We start from the raw sequence: 21742 nt of genomic DNA, 5'->3' as shown, positions 1-21742 counted from the left end.
GATTTAAATGGGAGAAGTTCACTTCTTTTCTTGCAAAATGATGCGTCAAAGTTCTGTAATACAACAGAAATGGAAAATATCTTCATACTGGGCTCTTCTGCGTGCAACAGAAGAAGTGACCGCCACCACCAGGATTCATTACTGACTTTGCTGACAGCCTCGACTGAGGAACAGGGCACTGGGGAGGTGAGAAGCATGGGCTGCGTTTGCACTCGGGATTTATTCACTCCAGGTCAGGTTTGAGGCATACATCTAAGGCACAGGTGTAGGAAGCTTGCTTCGACACTGACTGCGCTGTGCCTGCTTGATGGTAGAGCAGAGGAGTCTTCAGGGACGTTGTACAACCCAGCGCTATTTATGTGCGTAAAACTGGGAGGCTACAGATAATAAAAATGTAGGGTTTCCTCTGTGCCTAAATGCAGTGTGCATCAAGAAGCCTGCAGAGCCAATTCTACACGTTGGTACAGGAATTTCTCAGCTTGGTTTGATGCTGCTAATGCACATGCTTTCATCTGAAAATTAATCTTCCTTTTTTTTTGCTATTAGTTTCATCACAGAGAATCCTTTAATCCTCTCTGCTGACAACGGGCTGTCAGTGCTAAATCAATCCCGATTTAACAGCCTGGTCACCAGCCACAGAAACGTAAGATTGGAACACAGAACTAGTCCAGAAAAAGGTGTGCTATCAAGCTGTTGTTGTCACTGGATTACTTTAAAGCATTTTGGGGGGGGGGGGGGGGGGGGGGGGAACAGCAGCAGATATACAAGATGTATACAGGAATGTATAAGCTCATCACTTACTGTATCCAGATCCAGGGACCACATATAATCGGTTTGTATTTTAACTAGATGACAGCCCAAAACCCATTCTCAGCATGAACTCCCTACCTCAGGAAGGAACTTAGAACAGCAAGGTCAGCAACACACCAGCCCAGAAACAATCTGGTGCGCTGAAAAGACACCACCAACACACTACACCCATACGTTATACTGATCTATTTCACAATGGTCTTTAGGGTTGGGAAAGGCATACTGGGTGCTGCCTTCTCTGCTGTCCCCACTGAACCACCTTCCCCATGCCACCAGTATTGCCTGAATGCCTCCCTGCCTGAATGTGCAACAACATCCGTAACACTACCGTGAGACACTCTTGACTTAAAAGGAGGAGGGGAGAAAGATTTTTTTTTGAATGAGTTATTTATTAAATATAAATATTTCATATCAGCATATGAATTAGTTATGTAGTGACAGGTAAACTCCAGATGGTGCCAGCTTGATCTGAAACCTTAACAGAATCTTCTGAGAAACCCACCCGTATTAGGGAGTTGGGCATATAATTGTATTTCTTGGTTCTGAAACTAATTATTTCTCGCATTCCTAATTTAGTTATTTACTTTTAAGAAAACTTTGGGGTTTTGGCATCTGTTAAATATCCCAAAGGATACATCTGCAGAACACAGAGGTAAGAGAAAGGAGGAGGTTGTGCCTGTCCCCTTTCAGTCAAGACCTATCCGAGCTGGTTACCACACTGCCAGGATGGGGGCAAATCTGCGTTCAGGTCCCACTTGCACCCAGAGAGACCTGAGCTTCTCTCTCTCCTCGAGGTGAATGAGCCATCAGGTTACAGGAAAATTGAGGAGAAATCTCAGATTTTTCTGCTGGCAGTATTTCTACGTGCACGAAATCCATAAATACAGCACCACATGCCCATCTACACCAGCATCCGATCTCCACCAGTAGAGAGCAGCAAAAAAATTGGGACATCCCATAGAAAAATGAGCAAGGACAGATTTACCTCCTTCCCTAACAGACCCAAGCAGTATCTGCAAATCCCTCACTGAGGTACTTCTCAAGTCAGAGCTGTTTAATAGCAACCAAAAGACCTAACAACCACCACGAACATCTGTCTTTGGGTAGCCGTCTTAAACTTGCACATTCCTCTACTTCTGAAGCAGTGTAATTGGAGCAAGCACTACAAACACAGGTCTCCCTCTTTGAGAGGGCATCTAAGCCACTGAGCAGCTTTCCACCTGGCTTAACGTGCATTTCCTTTGTATTTTATACCATGGAGAAGAAGGATAACAGCAACGGATTAATTCCAGTATACACCATCTCCTGCAGGCTAGGAGCTCTTCCAGGAGATGAGTGATAAACATTCAAATCATCCTGAGGACATAAAGGAAATACAATTGGCCTCCCACACTCTGGGTAAACGCCAAGTTTCTCAGAAAAAGGGTTCCACTCTCCTCTGGCCACATTCTGTAAACCTACACTTTCAGTTCCTTAGCTTTCGGAAGTATATAAGCAAATTCAGACTTTTTAAGTGCTGAAACTGTTTCAACGTGCTGTTATTTCCATTTTGACTAAAACTACTCAGCTGCATTGACCCATTTTGCAAAGCCTTGTCCTATGACTGCATTTTTCAGAGAGCAATAAAAAACAAAAAAAAAATCCACAAGAACAAAACCCTTCAAACCCAAGTGTTAGCTCTTGCAGTATTACAGCACGTATGAATGCAGCACTACAAAGACAAGTTCACTAGATTTAGTCAGAGATCCAAAGAAATAGAATGCAGGTGAAGACTTTTGCCAGTTCTTATTCTACCCTAGTAATTCTTATTCTACCCAAATTGTCTAGTCTAGACTAGATTAGATCAACAGAAAATCATTAAGTCAAGTCCAAGTACAACCACAACACAAGTACAGTTCAGTGGTAAATATCCAGACACATAAATCATAGAGTTAAAGAATGGTTTGGGTTGGAAGGAACCTTAGAGATCATCTAATTCCATCTAATGCCCAGGGATGGAGCATCCTGGAATCAAAAGACCAGGTTAAAAATGCATGGAATAAGAATCTGGATGCATTTACTGATCTTAGATTCAGTACTAGCAGAATGCACTGGACAAACATCAGGGTGACAATTCAGTATTCACACAAAGCGAAGAGCCCCATTCCAAGAAATTTTCTTCCAGACCATTCAAGTGCCTGGAAGGATTCATCCCATCTACAGGCTGTGTAGCAGGGGACTTCCAAAATTGCTTGTATTTAAGTGACCATGAAAAAGAAGTGCTAAATTGTCCTTCTGCACTGCAAAGCATGTGCTTACCTAGGCCAAATCAACCGTTTACTGTGAAGTCAAAGAAGTTTCCATATGCTGCACTGGACTCAGAAACCAGTAGTCAAAAATATTAGGTTACTAATTCTGCCACTAACACTGCACATGACACTTTCACTACTTTCAGCCCACCTATCCATCTGTACAACAGTTACGCACCTGACCCGGACGTGACTGGAACAAGACACGGCATATTTAACGTTTCAGAAGTGCCATGAAATCCTCTCGTGAGAGGTGCCTAAGAAGCACACTTATTGTCATTAGAAATAGTTGCATGGTTTTTATGGGAAACCAGAATCTAAATGCTAACTGTCGAAGACCTCTGAAGCGTAACAGCTCGATTTATTCTTAATTTGATTATTTGTATTTGAATACAGCATGAATAAATACCCTAAATTACAGATAGGTTTAATCTAATTTGGAAGATGGGTATTTGGAGAAGCAGTTACCATGAATACAGCTGATATAAAAGCCTACGAAATCATGAAGAATAACTCCTACAGAACAATGTACAGTGCTGAGAGAGACAGGAACGTTGGTTTGGTGTTTGTGTGCGTGTGGGTTTTTTTTTTTTGCAGTTAAAGAACCAGTTATTAAAATCAGATACATGGCTACAGGTTTAGTTTTGCTACCTTCAGTGCGTGTCCTAGGAACGGGCACCGGGGCTGGAGCACAACCTGTCCCCACAAGCCCAGGTGTGCCCTGCAGACACAGCTGCACGTGGCACACCAGCAGGACACCAGCATCACCAGCTGTGAGCATTACACCAGGTCCACAGGCACTTTACACCAAGCTGATCCAAACGCAGTCCCAGACACATCTGTTTATATGCATGGCTTCACAGTTAGGTCTCAATCCTTCCTCAAGACCCGCACATTTCCAATCCTTATGAGGGAGGCAGTCACCTTCGTGGAGATGTCCAGGGAATCATTACTGCTGCTAGAATAACACTTGCACATGCTGACAATGAAATTACAAGTGCCCTTCCTACTGCTGTGAACAAGGCTGTGGAGCTCTCCCTAAGCAGCATCAGAAAACCCAGTATTAATTGTCCCTTTAAGAATGGAGAAGCAAGGTTATAAGTGTTCTTGCTTGAAGGAAAGCCCTTTTTACAAAGGATCCCTGTTTCCCTGCCTCTCTAGATTCTATTAAAAGCTTGCTGCAGGAGCATTTCAAAAGGAAGCTCTTTACAAGTTATTAATTTGGCTCCATCAGGCACTTCCAGACAGCGGGATATTTGCAGACACTACTAATTTTCGTCTTCACAGGACCTGCTTTTGGAAATCTATTTAACTGAACTTTAACTCAATCTATTTAACCGAACCTCCTTAAGATGTTTAATGTCTTTACAGCTTATTTTCTTGGAAGTTTACACGTCGCAGATTAGGACCAGAGCTGAAATTCCAAGAACAAGTAACTAATTATCCTCCTCCCACCACAGAGTGCTGCCACCAGATTCATTAAAGTTGGTACATTCCAGCTCATTTCCAGGTTTTCCGCTGAGGACTAGCGACCTGCGTTATCAAAGCTGCATCTGGAATCCCAGAATACAGAAGAACATATGCTCAGACTAAAATTAATCACATTATACATGCTATATCTGACATTGGCAGCACAGACAATTTGGCAAGAAAAGCTTGTACACGGCTTTCACTCTAGATCCAAAAACTGCACTTCATACCTGTATGCGCTATATTTATATATTTTTAGCCCTGGTATTCAACTGTAACTAGGATATAACATTTTTCTTTGATCCTAGGCAGGAGTTTACAGACATACCTCATAAATATCATGTGATTTGCATCAACTTTAGAGCTTCACTGGTGTTAGAGTTAATCCAGTGGGCAAATTTGGACTTCCTCCTCTTTTCACCACCCCTTATTTGCGTATCAGTCCATTAGGATTGTTCTTACTGCGTTGGCACAGCTGCAGGTTAAACAGCTTTCATGTTTAGGAGCTCCTACAACAGCTCTCCCACACCTTCACATGCACTTGCACAAAAACTCTCCAACTCCCATCTTTTCCTAGGTGTGTAGTTTGAGATAAGAGAAGATAAATTCATTAAAATTCTGGGAATCGACACATGTAATTTTATATTACCCACAACTTTTGGCCATGGCAAAAAAAAAAAAACAACTGCAGGTCTGTCATGTTCTTTGCAGGGGTTCACGGAAAGCTTACGAGCAGCATGTGCAGTCTCCTCTTCCTTGTTACCATCTACGTTATAAAACAACCAGGTGCTTATTAACAACGCACCCCTAATACTCTTTTTGCCATGACAGCAATAGCTGTATATTCCAAGGCTGACACTCTACTGAAAAGTGGAGGCATAAATAGGAAGGAAAGAAGGGTCTGTACACCAGGCAACCCTCTGTAATGAGGTCACCTGTGCTGTGAAGAAAATTATAGGGATAGAAATCAAGCTGAACCCTGAAATCTCGACACTAACATATAAAAAAGCACAGAAACAGATATTCAGGCAAAACGGACTGGATGGAAATACATATTTCTTTCAAGCAAAAAGGAGTATTTTTTCCTATCTGTATCCAATGCCTAACTGCAGCACACTGAAAACGGATTTACAGGGCACTTAAGCGCAGATGGTACACCCTCGGGAGCAGGCCTCTGCAGACACAGAAATGTGAAGAAATGGTGGGAGAAACGAAGTCCATGCGGGACATGGATGTGATAGGGCTGAATCATAGCTGGGACAGAAGAAATCCTAGAAAAGAAAGAGGGGGAAAGCAGAGAAAACATTAAGGGGATGAATTTTAAAAAGGGAACAGGGGTTTAGCAGCCAAGAAAGTAGAAGTGATTGCTAACAGCATCAGAATCATGAAATCAATAACGCACAAAGACAGAAGGAAGCCACCCAAAGCCAAGAGGAGTGGAACAAATATCCAGAGCAAGCCTGGAAGGAGGAAGAAATGGGGTCAGAACTGCAGGTGGAGATAGGTTTATGTGGCAGCGTGAAGACAAGCAGCTCGAGCTTCAGGCAGCAAGAGATGCAGAGCCAATAAAGCAACTCAAGGTAGAGAGGATGATGTGGCTGGAGCAACAAGAAAAGGTGACAACGATGCAGTCAGGACAGTGTACAGGAGGAACAGGGGAAAAAAAAAAATCACACACAAAACCAAGAGCAGGGGAAGCCAGAAATAAAACAGGCAGCCACCCAGCTCCAGCAGTCAAGCTAAGAACTGCGGCAACATCTTAAGGGTTGGGATTCGTGTTCTGAGATGAATCACTGGTGCTAAGAAAACTCCTTTTGCTCGTTTCCTCTCCCCACCAGAGTCTCTCACTCCCCTCCCGCCTTCTCCTGAGCTATCCTTGGCTTACCCCCGCGCGGTTTTCTCAGGGCTGAGAGATTTTAAGGAGCGGCATCCTTTTCCTCCCCAAGAGCTGTGTGTCCCCCCCACCTAAGATTTCAGTTAGCTGTATGTGAGCTCTCTCCAGCCTTGGCTGCATCTGATTTTTTCGTGAGTCACCTCCCCCTCTGCAAGGGAGGCAGGCAGGAGCTGGGCTGGAGCACACACAGCTTTCTCAGTCATCTCAAAGCAGCACAGGAGGCTTCTTACTCCTCACCAGGAGCCTGGGCACAGTCCAGCCCTCGGCATGCCAGATACCTCACGGGGGATACCAGCAACATCAGCACGAAAAAAATACACCCTGGGAAGCAAGAGAAAGTGAAAAGGGCCCCAAATTCACCGAGAAGTGTTCCCTTTTTGGTCACCCGATCTGCTGATACCTTACACGTCATCTTAAGCGTGCAGCCAACAGCTAGCAGCATCGTATGGGTTTATCTAAAGAGTCGAGAGCAACTCGCTGTCCAAACAGCTTTAAAACTTTCCTGCACCTAAGAAGCAGGCAGCAGGGTCATGTCACACTTGGGGAAAAGAGAGAAAAGCTGCTGACACCTTGCTGCAGCAGCAGGGACACCGGTAAGCTGGGGAGCCTGCAAGCAAAGGCACCCTCACTGGGCGCTGGGCCTGCTCCCACCGACACCCGCTTGGGGCTCCTCTCCCCAGCGGCCGGGTACCGAAGGAAGACATGCTCATTCGCCAGCTATTCTTAGGCTCACCGGAGAAGCGATTACAGAATTACTGGGTTACATAATCTCTTTTATATAATCGGTACGAGGCACTTCACTTACGCAACGCGAGCCGGGCGCGGGGAGCAGGCAGCCGGCCGCGATAACCCCTTCCCCGACGGTGGGAGACAATTCGAGTCAACTGAGCTTTTCAGAAGCAACAGGGGACAAACACCTGCCCTTGGCCTGGGGAAGGCACAAGCATCGCCCACCACGCTTGCACTGATCCAGAAGACACACGGAGCAGGGCCTGCCCGCATCCCAGGCGCGTCGGGATGCCGGAGCCAAGGGATGTGACACGGCGCTGAGCGCTCGCTGGGATCAGGCAGGGCGGCTCCGTTGACTTTTAATGGGCTTTGGATGGGGCCCGGGATTAGGCCTTTAATAAAAATAGGAGGTCAAGATTACCACAGAATTAAAATAAACTTAATCCAAATGCCCTTGGATTTATACCACGGCCGTGCCCGCAGCTTCTGCCTGCAGGAAAACTCGGGCAAAGCTGCAAGAGGAGCGGGCTGGCTGTTGCCGCACAGAGCTCACAACGTGCGTCACTGCAGGCACTGGGGACAACTTCACCTCTCCGAAGGTTTGGGGCACGCTCCAGCGCATCTGCTGGTGCATTTTCAGTACCCCACCCAATGCCTTCTAGCTAACACTGGACATCTACACAGACCATCATTGTGTATAGGGTACAACAAGACCCAATCCACTAATGTTTGCCCAGTGCTTTAAGAAACAAGCACCAGAAGCATTACCTTCAGTGAGACGCCCATTTAAGTCCTGCATACTGAAAACATGAGGTGTTTCATGAAATACAAGTTGTGAGATCTGGAGATTGCACCTGCAGGCCCTAGAATATTTTACCATTACCGCACACAGCGCTGGGCATTGGTCAAAGTTCAATTATAGCTGTGGACTGTTGCCACTGAGGGAAGAAACAGAACTGTGAACCCCCACAACAACAGGGTATCTACACTGCTAAAAACAAAGTCCTCTTTCTCTACGGACCAAAGGAACAGAAAACAGAAGACAAAACAGAATCAAGGCTTTGATCTCAGCTCACCTCCTTCAAATGACGCTCAAATCCAAAGGTCTCTGCCTTGGCATTTTCTCAGGGTTATGAAACTAGCGGTATTTGGCTATTATTTAGCACTTAACTGCCTCCTCTGCTCTCTGGTTTCCCTAGCAAAAACGCAGACCATCCCAAACAAGACGTAGGCAACCCCCTGGCCCCAGCGTGGCACACACTGCTGGTTTAGGCAGGGACACGGGCACAAGCTTGGGAATTGAGAGCGCCATTGTTTCAGTTACAACAATGAATGAAGCAGCTTAATGTCATCTTACACCACCTCAAAATAAGGGGTGACCCAGTTCTGAGGAGGTTTAACTCAACCCCGTATGCTATTATTCCTTCTGTATTACAGACGGGAGATGTGAATTGTTGTAGTCAAAAAGCAGAGCAGAGGAAACTCCAGGTCCCTCACACAAGACCGTGCTGACACACATTTGCCTGCCACTGCTACCCCCGGATGAGCCGCTGTCCTTGGCACTGCTACTTCTCAAACCCCTGAAAATCACGGCTCTTGTTAGGGATATGACATTTGCTTGGGATAGACAAGACAGCACTCGAGATAGGAACAGCTCACGTCAGCTTTAAGAAGAAAAGCAAGCCATACAGAAGCAGATTTAAGACTTCTCGCACCTCTGTTCTCCCCTTTTTTCCTCCCCCTCTTCAGGCTAGACAGCTGTCTGACCACTTGAAAGCATGATTTTCAGAGTGGAATGTTTCTTCTTCTGTTTTGGACTGAAATCTTGCCAAACTTAATGGCATTGAACAGATTAAGGTAGAATTTTAAGCCTTCCTTGTACTGGTTTGAACCCACAGCTCCAAACATAGCGACGAAGTGCAGCCCTGAGCTGGGAACTCAAATTGTAAGAGAGCCAACAGTGAATTTCTGGATCTCACACCAGTACTGAGATAATTATCTTTAGCGATGAGCAATACATTTTCCCCCTCGAGGTGCACAAAGGAAAGAAAACACTTGCCTGACTCATCCTTACCCGGTTCTCGCATCAACAGATAAAAGCATGCTTAAAGTCACCCCTGAGAAGCGCCTGCGCTGACTTTCCTCATTTACTGAAATATCGCAAGGAAGGCTGAAAGGAATTTGCAAACCATGTTAATGTTTTGGGTTTTTTTTCTATCCACTATGAAATTTAATAAAATAAAAAAACCAATGAGTTACACCTGGACAATTCCTCTGGTGGAGACCATTATACTGTGTGCTTTATTGCACTGTCATTCTCCACGAGGAGTCACCGTGCAGTACAAGCACTGTAACTCCAAGCTGCTGTGCTTACACTGAATGGATTGCACTCAAAGCAGTGTGGCATAAACAGCTACACTTCTGTTTAGGTGAAGAGTCTCTCTTATCAAGGAAGGGGGAAATACAGACTCAGGTCAGGATACACAAGAGAATTTTGTTGGTCTACCTATCTTGTGTAAAAGAGAAATATGCCAGGAAAAAAAAATACACAAGTTAGAAGCAACTTAAACACACCTTTGCTCCTACAGCTCATTGTCTCCCCACCCAATATACATACCCAGAGAAAGCCAGCAGCCAGAGACCCCTGCCATCCTCCCACATGCTATGTTCCTTTCGCTTAATATTTTCTTTTCAGGGTTCACAAAATGGCTTGGGTTGGAAGGGACCTTAAATGCCATCTAGTTCTTCTTTCTCTGAAGGAGATGCAAACAGACAGGAATACACATAACTAGAGAGGCATGGAATGATGATAAATGTGCTTGCCTTAACCTAATGTACTTGAAGGTCAGACTCGTGCAGGTATGGGCTGCACATATGGGTGTGTGTGATCCTAACCTCTAATGCCACCAGCACAAGACCTGAGAAGTACAGATTCAACCTCTAAACTCTTGCCAGCTATTAAGTTGCACGACACCATCAACATCAGAGGCAGGAGACCTCTGGGGGCTGTTTGTTTGTTTTTGTCTTGTTCTTACCCACAGCACGGGAGTAGGAAAAGATTCAATCAGAAAAGGTAACAAATGGGATTGTTCCCAAGGACACACAAGCTGTCAAATCAGACAAGCGGTGTTGTGCAAAAATTCGTAAACAGAGCTGTTTTCCTACATGAGCAGGAAAAAAACCAAACTGCTTACAGAGGGCAAGAGAGCAGCCAGGGCTGAAGTCAGACGGGCACTGGGCAGGGTGCGCTCCTGGTGCCATGCTTCACCATGCTCCAAGAACAGCTGTTCTCCACAGTCATTAAACTTTGAACCTAAGGCCACATCACTCCATCATTACCTCTCTCCTGGATGACGACCAGGAGCCCCCCACCTGACAAGAGGCCTCAGCCCTGATCCAGCTCCAGTACAAGTGCTGAGGTTGTCGTCTCACGCTGTCTTTCATGGTCGCTTTCAATAAAAGGGATGCAACCGAGGTTCTCTCTTTCAGACCTGCTTTTAATTCATCCTCCAAATGAGAGAGCCCCATAGGATGGAAGAGGAGCGCCAGAGGAACGCCGGGTTGGCCATCACTCACCAGCTGGACTCCAGAACTACAGCTTCTCCCGCAGCACACCTACCAAGGGACCTTCTGTGGACATGCTCTAGCGCCACAACCCCTCAGCTGCCCCACTGAAAAGAAAGGGCAGGGAGGTCATTAGCTCCAGGTCGAGCACTTCAGCTCCAATGAACACTTGGCAAGTAATGTGGGAAAACAACAGGAACATTTTCTGGAAAAGTCGGTCTCAAGAGCATCTTCCAATGGAAACAAAAACCAGACTCAGCTAGTTTTCCCTTTTAGCAGTGCGTGGAGAAGACCTGTTTTCTGCCCTTGCTTATCGTTACAAATGCAGGTATTGTCTGTCCTGTAACTCCGACCAGAGGTGATGGCTAACATACTGAAACAAGTGTGCTACCAAAATGGGCAGTCCTGCTCCAAATCATGAACTCCTTCTCCTCCCTTGCAGCAAGTTTTGTGATGCTACTGCCGCACAAACCTCTGCTGAACCAAAGGAAAACTATTCTTTCGCTTTTTCTCATCCTCTTTTTGGTGACTTTAGTTCTCCATCACACCAGCGGGTTGATCTGATTCCTCCGCAGCCGCGTGATAACCAGACCTGTAGGAGCACGCAGCCGGCAAAGGGGTTAGGAAGCACCCTCGTCAGAGACAGCCCACCCTGCGTTAGATCAGGTACAGATTAGAAACCACTTCTTGCTAATTCCTCTCCTACAAATCTGCCAGACTGAAAGCTGAGTCAGAGAGAAAGAGGAAGAGATTTTTCGTCAAGTTATTTAAAACACGGGTTTAGTTAGCACCTATTTAACACAAAGCTGAAGACACACTTGAGAAGAAAGACATTTTTATCTTCCCAGTACAAACTTTTCCACTTAATATGCAAGAAGCCTCTCAAGACACATCATTCTCATTAAAATACACACTTCTGTGTCTTTTGTAGTACTTCACAAATGTCAGGAAAGTGACAACATCCACTATTTGAGACCTTATCTTTCTCTTGCCTTGCAAGTGCTCTTTCACACCTACAACTCTGGGTTGTGACCCCAGCCTCCACACAGAGCTAAGATTTGTTGCCCAAAAGACACTACTCAAGGAAAGAAAAAAAAGATGCTTTTAGAAAGGGTTTTGTTTTTTTTTTTTTTACCACTTGCTAGTCAGAACAGAGTTTTTATTTGCCGTAATAAATACTAATGGGATTTCAACAAAGCCTTCAGCAACACACACACACTGTGGAAACAGGTACACTGCTGAGGACACAAACTGATGTGGCACCTTCAAAAACGAGGCTGGCCACTGCTTTCTGAAGTGTCTTATTTAAATGGATTTTACTTCATATCACAACAGACTAGGAGTACACAGGCAGCTACCTTGGCTGAGCCAGAAATAAGATTTTTTTTTTTTTAAATTCAGTAACATAAGCTCAAGCATCAATCTGCTCCTGTCCATAAATTCAGCCTACACAGATGAGAAGGGCAAACCTGTATTTGGGCACACTTATTCCAGTTTTTCCTAACCCAGTCCTATTGTAGTAAACCAAAATAAGTTTGCATTAAACCAAGAGTTTCCTTGAAGCCTTTTTTTTTTTTCCCCCTCCACTGATTTTAGCTAAGACCATTTTAAAAGAGCAGCTTAAGCCTAAAGGCATACTTCGGTCAAGTTTAACACATCCGTCCAGACACCTGCATTAGCTGAGCGGGAAGTACCAAGATCAAGAGCGTCACAGGACTTTCTTTTTATAGAGAAAGCATGACGGAAGGTGCTAAGCATTTCTGACTGCTTTAAAAAAAAAAGTAAATAGGTTTTATAGATGCTTTTTTCTGATGGGGAGAGGAAAACACCAAAAAACCCACTGCACAACTATTCATGCCTTCCCTTAAAGAATGCAAATAGCAGTCGGGCACCTTGCTTTTCCCTTCCCTTCCCGCAGCTAACACGAATCCTTCTCCTCAGCAGCCCGAACAAAGTGAGAAAGGGGTGTAAGCTCAGTCCTCCTGCCTGTAAATCACAGCCCATCTCACTGCTGTCAAGAAGCAGGGGAGACTTGCCAGCACCAGTCGGATCACGAAATGATTAATCTTAAGTAAGTTCTCTCCTGCCTTCACTCAGCAAAGCAATAGCTACTTCCCACCCAGCAGCAAGACAGAAAAATAAAAGACTGCCTAAGCTGCTAAGCCCCTATGTAATAAAACTAACATGCAGCAGAGAGTAAGCGGGCACGTCCATGCTAACAACTCCCTCGCAGAAGCTCTAGTACAGCCTCTTCCCATCGCAGGTTGATGAAAGGATCATGCTTCTCACCGCTTATGCAAAGCCCATAGAAGTTAAAGCTTCTGCACTCCATCAACAGGACAGCATCAGTGGGCTTTCACGGAGAGGGACACCGGAAAGATAACCTCGGTGTGCACACACATTGAGACGTGCAAGGGTACACGCATTCCTGGAACACATATATAAAGGAAACCCTGACAGTGAATGGAAAAAAAATAACTGTATGTATATATCAGAACCTGTGAGGATTATTGGGAAGATGCCCACAACAATCAGAGCTCTAGCTGTGCCTATCATCATCAAAAGTTGGTGTTTTTTTCCCCCCCTTTAAGACTGGTGTTCTTGCCCATCTTAATGTGCTTGTTCCCACAAAGGCAAAAATCTTCAGAATAGCCAAAGATTTTAGGCTTATCTTATATGCTAGAACCTCTCCTGTTGAAATCCATTTACAAAAATAATAAAACGCTTCACACAGCAGTTATCCAACTGGGAAGAAGCTGGCCAACTTTGCGTTTTATTTAGATGAATCTTACATGACAGACTGTCACAAGTGCTTGAATTTTATTTAAAGTTAAAACATTTTGCTGGTCACATTACATGTCTGTTCTTCTGTTCTTTAAGAAAAAAAGGCATTTGACTCATTTGTAGTATCTCCCATCTGACAAGTTAACAATAATTACATTCACCATTTTTTTCCAACCATCCAATTATCAATATTTCTATCAGCATACACATTATAATTTCTAGTAATGAGAAACTGAGCATGCAGAAACTAGTTCCGGGGTTGCTTTGGACACACTAGAGGCCAACCAGAAGCTTAGGTAGCTAAAATTATTTGACAGTTTTCAAGAGCAAGGCTACCCAGCAAGCTACAAACTGAGCTGCCCTCAGCAGACGTGACTCTACAACTCCTCCTGGACTACCACCAGCAGCATCCTCTGCTGGGCTTCAACAGCTCAGACCAGCTCTTCCCATCCACGAGCTCAGCGTCAGCCACCCAGCTTAGCCTGGCACACCTGCAGCTGCAGGAGAGGAACAAAAAGCACTCGTTCTGAGAAGCAACCCACCAGGAAATAGCACGGTGCCCACATTCAGGCTAAAAACTAGCTCACTTAATCATATGGGGGGGGGGGGGGGGGGGGGGAAGAGGCTGGTTTAGTTTTATTTTTTCCCATCCCAAAGACAATGATACTCATTAAAGCCAAATGTGAGCAAGCCTTGGGATGCCTGAAGAAATAAAATCAGAAAATCTTGATATACACCCCAGACTACCAAACAGACATCATGAAGGCACTCAAGTCAGTCCATTAAACTGAGAGCCATCTACCTGTACAAAGCTGAGACAAAATACAGTCCTAACAGAGGAACTACATGCTGCACTAGTTAGCAGGACTGCTGACTGAGCAAGCATCCCAGCAAATGCTGAATGCACTACGAGCTTGCCAAAAATGCAGCCTCTTGGAGAAACATGGAGTTTCAGGCAACTGTGGTTAATAACACACTGCTACCTCCAGGTAGCTGAATTAATTTGAAGAAGAAAGATGGATGAATATTTAACAGTATTCATTTCTTCCTGCAAGAACCAAAATTACCTAGCTAGTCATTCGTCTCAAGAGTTCCTCATTTTAGCTTACACATTCAACCAGACAATAATGACAAAGTTGTGAGCAAAACTTAAGGCATCTTTGGCTCCTCTCCTCACAGCATCGTCTTCTCAGAGCATAGTTATCTGGGTCTTTGAGTTGGGGATGTTTCTCCCATTGTAGAGGGGGGGTGGAAATAGGAATAGCATTGTAAAAGTCTTTGTAGTTATAGTGGGAAAACGTTGTCAAACAAGAAAACTCAGAATTAGTCCCTTTTTCCTGCCAACACGGCACTCTGGGTGTTTCTGTAATTACTGTATTTCAAGCTCTTCTAGAGAAAGGACGAGTGTCCTAGCATCAAGCGCCAGCAGTTTCTTACATGTAAATCCTGCTCTGATAACAGTGCCTTCAGTTGCCTTGGCGCGATCAGCCACCAGCGTGTACCAGCACCTTCCCCTCAATCCCCCTTTCTCGTCTTCTCCCTTAAATTAGAAGCAGCAAACAAAACGTGACCTCCCCAGGGGAGCGCGGTGCCGTGGCTGGAGTCCAACCTGCAAGTCACAAAGAAGCACTCCACACGCCCTGAATTTGATGTACACCTCCTGCTGAAGGAGTTTATTCCTCTCACCAGCATAAACAGAAGCTTTTAGCATCCGTTTGGACAGAAAATACATGCACATCTTATGAGTATTTTGTATAATTTAAGTAAGGAGAACTTTAAACATCAGCAAACTACTGCAAACTGCTCTGAAGGGCTAAGTGGCTTTTTCCCCCCATTATTCAGATAATACTCAAAGCCATTTGCAAAACGCTGAATGAAAAATATGTTCCTCAGCTAACACTTAAGTATTAATTAAGATCATGTAGAAAGTGCAAATAGATTTAAAAAAAAGTAACAGTGCAATCTCAGATAATAGCCAGTACGGAAGTCAGCACAGAACACAGCAAAAGTTTCAAATACCAGTAACCTTCTAAACAGCCAGATGTCTGTGATTAGTTATTTAAACTCTCAGTGTTCTGTTTCTGGGCTCCCCCCCCCCGTAGAGCACAACTTAAAACAATTTGTATTACTTCTTATTTACATCTCATTTAAAAAGGTATCTTAAGTACTTCCAAAAAAAAAAAAAACAAACAACACTAATCCACAGACCCAGATGGCAAAACAAACATTCTAGATCAAAAGGGAAAAAAAAGAAAAACACACCAACAATCCACCATTAAAATCAGTATAAAAGCTTAAATAACAGCACCATGGGCTACATCCAAAGAAGACTTATGCAAATTACTTTTTCAGGCAGGCAGGATCTTTTTCAACAGAACACACATTACAGAGCAGAGACACCTGATCACACTGATCCTGGCCACGCACAGATGAATAATCCCCTCTGGGGAACTCCATCGCCCATTTCATTAATCGACATTTTGCCATTTGTACTTTCTGAAGAGCTCTGGCAGAGTCAAGGAGCGATCACGGGCCAGGCCCTGGGCCAGGTTTACAGCCAGGGTAATGAGATGCAGCCCAATTAACTTCAAAAGAGTTGCATTTGTTTACATTAAACGGCAATTCTGATCAGAGCATTTTAATGCGATGATAATGGATGACATAGTGGGCAACATACCAGAAATCGTTCATCTGTGTAGGTGGCATAAACATATAGTAAACACCGTATTCATGAATTATATTCATTACTGAAAACAGTAATTATACAAGCCAGCACTCCAGTTTCTATGTATGGGTTTGTTCGGATTTTTTTTAACTATTAATTCATTTTCTGCCCTAAACCCCACGGAGGGTTGTGCCTTGCCCCCCACGGAAGCAACACAGCTTGCTGCACCTCCCAGACCTGCAGCTGGCCAGCCTGCGAGGAATCAGGGCTTTATAGAGCTGCGAGCATGTCTCAGACAAGCCCACAGGCATCGCCAGTGCCATCTCAACAAGTGGAGAAGGCAGAGACCAGCAGCAGGAGCACGATGGCAAAACCACCGTGGGGACCGAGGGTGGGCATCGGTGCCCTCGGTAGCGTGCCTGAGCTTCGAAGGCAAGAGAAGAGCCAGCTCCCCGCCTCGCCAGCAGGCAGCTATGGATCTTCCTGCTAAAAAAGGGAAGAGTTTTCCAGACCTGTGACATAATTAGGTGGCACAAATCCCCTCTCTGATTAACGTGAGCTGCTATTTTGTTTGCTGTAAGTACCGAAGCCACGCTGCCAAGGCTCTCCAAGAAGTTTACCACGCTGCTCCTCATGCCAAGGCGACGCCAGTGCATGCCTGCCTTCCCACCTACGTTCTGCCCACAAAATGATACTCAAAAAATAAAAAAAGGAAAGAAAGAAAAAGCCACCTTCCACTCTCATCCCTCCTGAAACACACCAGCTGCTTGGTTTCGCTCGCAGGGCCAGCCACCATTCACCGATACCAGCATCCAACAGCTCCGTACCCCTGCCTGCAGCTCCCTTCTTGAGCCCACCCTGGTTGGCGAACCACCCCGTGGTGACCCAAAAAATAAAAATGATAAAGGAACGAAGGCATATCGCTGCCGGCGGCGACTCCCGGGGCACGCCGGCGGCGACACCCGGGGCACCCCGCGCCCCGGCAAAGGTCCCCGTCTCCCACCTAACCGCGGGGGTCCCGGAGCCCAGCCCGGCCGCCCCCTGCCCAGCCTCACCTCCCACAGCAGCGACAGCAGCAGCGCGACCCCCGGCTGCAGGCGCCTCATGTCGCCCCGTCCCCGCGGCGCCCCCGCCGCCTCACACACGCCCGGGCGCTGCCGGCAGCGCCATGCCCGGCGCCCAGGGAAGGGGCGGGCGGGCAGCACAAAGAAGCCCAGCACCGCCACCACCACAGCGGCTGAGGGCGGGGAGAGGCGGTGCCCGCCCCGGTACCGCCCCGCTCCGCTGCCCGGCCGGGAGGAGGCGGTGGCCGCCCTCGCCACTGCTTCGCCGGCGAAGGTTGGCGGCGCCCGCAGCGACATGGCGGCGTCTCTCTCCCCGCAGGGCAGCCCCTGGCGAGCAGCCCGAGCCCCCGCGGTAAATAGCGGGGGGCAGCGCAGGGGGGCCCTCAGGAAGAGGAGGAGGAAGGGGCAGCGCTGTCTTACGGGTGGGGAGCCAGAGCTGTAAGGGTGGGCTTCGCCCCTGCATGTGTACCTTTGGTGCTTCAGGGGGGCTGTACGTTCGTCGTGGTCATTCACATGCTTTATTAATTATCAACAGCCCCTGGCCACCTTGTCTGAAAGGTCTCAGGACTTGCCTTGAGCTGAGGTGCACCCTAATGTCCTCAGTGGGCGCCGTGACAGATGGCTGGTGTAATTACGTCCTGGATGTTTCCTTCACCGCCACCTTGTCATGGTGCTTGGAGCCTCCTTTTCCAAGCCCTTTTCCACCCTTAGCACAGCTAGACCTGGCGCTCCTTCAGGGAGGGACAGCTGCCCTTCAAATTTACGTGGGACTGGAGTTTGCTGAGGTGTTCTGCGTTAACAGGAGAGCTAGCTCAGTCAGTGGGAAAATATCAAGCTGGATATGAGGGGGGAACTCTTCACCTTCTCCTGCTGCCATCTGAATAACAGACCTTTCTCAGCAGCATTTCTGAAGGAGGTGTACACTCCCACGATCCTGTTGTGGGCTAACGATTTAAAAATGATTAGCACATCCTTGTAACACACATCTCGTTCAGCGCTTCCCCATTGTCAGTCTTCAAGGAAGAAACTTGCTGCCTCCTGATGCCAAGTTGCTCAGTGAAATGTCATCAGGTGGTTATTATTTCCGTATGGTGAACTTTGGAGGAAGGCTTCTTCACAGAGGCTTCCAGCTGGCACTGTTAATCATACATCCTCTCAGGCCCAGGTCATATGGTCTGTATAACAGGTATCTGTACACTAAGAGATTCCCACACACTGTATGACATTATGTACTTGGAGGTAACCGGTACAAGTTTTACCTGAATGACCACTGATTTTGACATCTCCATTGAGACGTTTATTTGTCTCTATTTGATGCCAAGCAGTCCAAAACTGCGAGGTATTTTTCAGATGAACACACACATCTCGAACTGAATTTGCTAGAAGATGCCTAAGGAGATGTGACAGCCATCACTTTGTCCAACAGTAAAGGCTGGATGAGGTAACTTCTGAGCTATACACACAAATCTCTATAGAAGTCTGAGTTTAAAAGTACCACTTTATTTGACCTGGGGTATAGAGAAAGAAACAATGTGTTTTAGGTATCCTCTAGAACAAGTCAGCTCGTGTTGCCTCAACATACAAAGTCTGGAATCACTTCAGAAAGGTTTCAATGTATAGAAGTTTGAAAAGGACATACACAGCTGTCTGAGATCTAACAGTTCATTGCTTATTTTCAGAGCCCCATCCTAGCATAGACTTTAATGCTAAATTTCCTTCCCACCCCTAAATTCTGTGTTGCGTGACCCGTGAGGTGATCTTTTAGAGACCCACCAAGTCAGGATGACTCTTCATGCGGAAACCAGTCTGCCCCATTTAGGGGCACCAAATGAATCTGAACATGGGGCTGTGCACAGAGTCTATGCTGCTGCTGCTGGCAGAAATTCTAGCAGGACCCTGGAAACATGAAGGCATGAAGAAAAGGTAGGAGAGGAATCTGGAATTTTGTCCCCTAAGACACCATGGCCTTAAGAGGCCAGCTCTGCCTGCACTTTCAGCTGATGGCCCTGTACCAAGCATGCCTAGGCAAGAGCCAGCTATCAGGTACACGTCAGTTAATTATGAACACATATAACCCCACCAAGTTTAGGCTGAGAACCAAGAAACCTTGAGAATCTTTTTCTAGAAAAAGCAAGGTTTCAGCTGGGGCAAGAAAGAAAATAAAAAGATTAACACTGTGGTGGTTTTTTTTGTGTGCGTGTGTGTTTTTTGTTTTTGTTTTTCCAATGGGAAGATTAGCAAGAGTAAGATAGAGGCAGCGGGCTGGAGGAAGAAGAAGCCTCACAGTCTGGAAGCATATGCTTCCCTGTGCATATATTATCCAGCCTAGATAAGGGTATGAATATCATAAGCTATAAAATTCTTTCCAGGCCAAGAGATAAACTGAAAAAAAGAAGAGCAGCTCCTGACCCAGGCATAAATGGTTTCAGATTTCATTTTGGTCATATCTTGGCTCCCTTAAGTGATGTCTTCTTTCATTTCCGCCTAGATTCAAGGAACCATCTTCATCCCTGGGGAAAGCCCATTAGCTTTAATGGAGTTAGAGTACAAATGAACTTAGCCCAGCATGTGGCATTTTCTCAGCAAAAGTGCAAGTTGCAGCAGAGCCCCTTAGAGCTTGTCTGGGCTCTAATGAACACTTTCTATCCACCACGCTACAGCTCGTCAGCAAGGAAGGCAGGGTGTGTGTGCTGTGCCAGCTTGACAGAACAGGAAAATGAGATAAGTCTTTTGTTGGAGGCAAGGTCCCTGGGTGAAAAACAGCCCCTTATTTCCCATTCTGATTCCAGTCTTTTTTCAGGTACAGTGTTCAAACAGCTTAATATTCCTGAGTGCCCAGGAACTATGCATAGAAACAAATATTTTAAAAAAAATAAAATCTAGTTCCATGAGTAGATGCTTTAATGAGACTTTATTTTACCTGATCAAGGCTTGCACTGCGGCTGGAATATTCACAACATCCCTTTCCTCCATGGATTCCTAGGTGTTCCTTAATATTGCCATCCTTCTTTCAGTGGAGGTACCAATATTAACATATTTCTTTTACTCAGCCATCTGTATTTCCTGAAACTTGAAAGAATATGATATACTTGAGATAGCCACTCCTCTCCCAATTTTTTTTTTTCAAATAAAGTAACAGGTACAAAAATTACTAGGGTGGACTTGCAATACATATGCATGAGTGTATTTTCTAGACCTTATTTCTTCTGAAACAACAGTAGTGAATATTATTAAAGCATATAGTGCTTATAAACTGCTCTTTATTGAGCATTTTCTCATTCATGTTGGGACAGTTGTTTCTAATACTATTGAGAAATACTTGATTCCATGAGGGCTGTGTGTGAAGCAGGTAACAATTTTATTATAAAGGAATTCAGTATTCTCATTCTTCCCATGAACTGTAAATAATCATTTGTATCTATGATTTTGAATTTATTACCATTACCGTTATTGATATTATCTGCTTCACATGTGCTATTAAAATTAGTCAAATTCTTGTCTGTTTTCCAAACTCTGTGATTTAAGTGTAGAACAACCTGATATATATTTTGAGATTCTCTTTTATAATTATTTAAATGGAAATAGCCTTTATCTTTTCAGTAAAAGAAAGCCCTTTTAAATTACATAAAATATTCACTAAATGTCTCAGCCTTCCTAAATTGTCACTTACTCCTTTTGAGAAACTGCATTAGTGTTATTCATTTGAAAACAGATAGAAAAAAATATTGTATTCATGAATACAGCAATAACTCGCCAAGACAAACATGTCATGTTTCTGCAGCTTCTATATCTTGTTCAAAGCACTTTGTTTACCTATGTATTTTTTTTAATATCCTATGCATCTTATAAGATGTGAGACATTTTCTGAAAAAAAAAAAAAAGTGCCTTTCTAACTGTCTAGCAGAAGGAGAAGCTCACACAAAGGTGTAGTCTCTTGGCAGAATATTAGTTAAATTATAATCCAACTTCCTAGAATAAAGACTTTTTTTTTTTTAATTACTTTCACCAATAAGTGCCCATCATGACTGACTTTAAATGAAACTCAAAAGAAAATCTGACTCAGGAACTTGTTTAAGTTTTAACAACCTGCTCCAAATTCGGTAAAGTTATCCTCAGTGCCTGCATCTTCAATACTTACATCTTTAGGAAGAGTCCATGGAGGTTTAGAGACATTCTTGCCTTTCTTCAAATTGAAATGCAAATATTTATATGTCCTACAACTTAGTTTTAATATGGAGAGATATTACTGAGCTGATCAGCACCAGACAAAAAAATACCTGATTTGTATCTTATTGTTCCAATACACCCAAATAATATATTTTTTTAAATTCAATGCCAGCAACGTCATTCACATCTGCAAGGCACATGGAAAGCTCAGAATTCCTACAGTTTTCCATAACTACTGAAATTAAATAAAAATGATAAACTGAAATAAAATAACTTCCTACTGGACTGTGTTCGTCAAGCAGGTCCT

At 44.8% G+C, this 21742-nt stretch overlaps 1 protein-coding gene and 1 long non-coding RNA gene across 3 annotated transcripts in view; both read right to left on the bottom strand.

The window, feature by feature from the left end:
- The window catches only part of VOPP1 (VOPP1 WW domain binding protein), a 67178-nt gene extending 49598 nt beyond the window's left edge, over positions 1-17580 (bottom strand). The window contains exon 1 of one of the 2 annotated variants that reach the window (XM_083825855.1): positions 17260-17580. In XM_083825855.1, coding sequence (XP_083681981.1) covers positions 17260-17565 — 306 coding nt within the window. In that variant the 5' untranslated portion in view covers positions 17566-17580. The remainder of the gene's footprint in view (positions 1-17259) is intronic. The other variant, XM_083825856.1, reaches the window with a different exon arrangement.
- LOC310895056 lies at positions 13493-17253 on the bottom strand. Its single transcript, XR_014580407.1, has 2 exons — positions 14977-17253; positions 13493-14036 (listed from the first exon to the last, which is right to left on the bottom strand). It is a non-coding gene; the product is annotated as an uncharacterized lncRNA (long non-coding RNA).
- Positions 17581-21742: the final 4162 nt, after the last annotated feature.

The sequence above is a fragment of the Anser anser genome (genome assembly GCF_964211835.1).
Source record: "Anser anser genome assembly, chromosome: 2".
NCBI classification, from domain to species: Eukaryota; Metazoa; Chordata; class Aves; order Anseriformes; family Anatidae; genus Anser; species Anser anser.
This window is presented reverse-complemented; position numbering and strand designations above follow the sequence as displayed.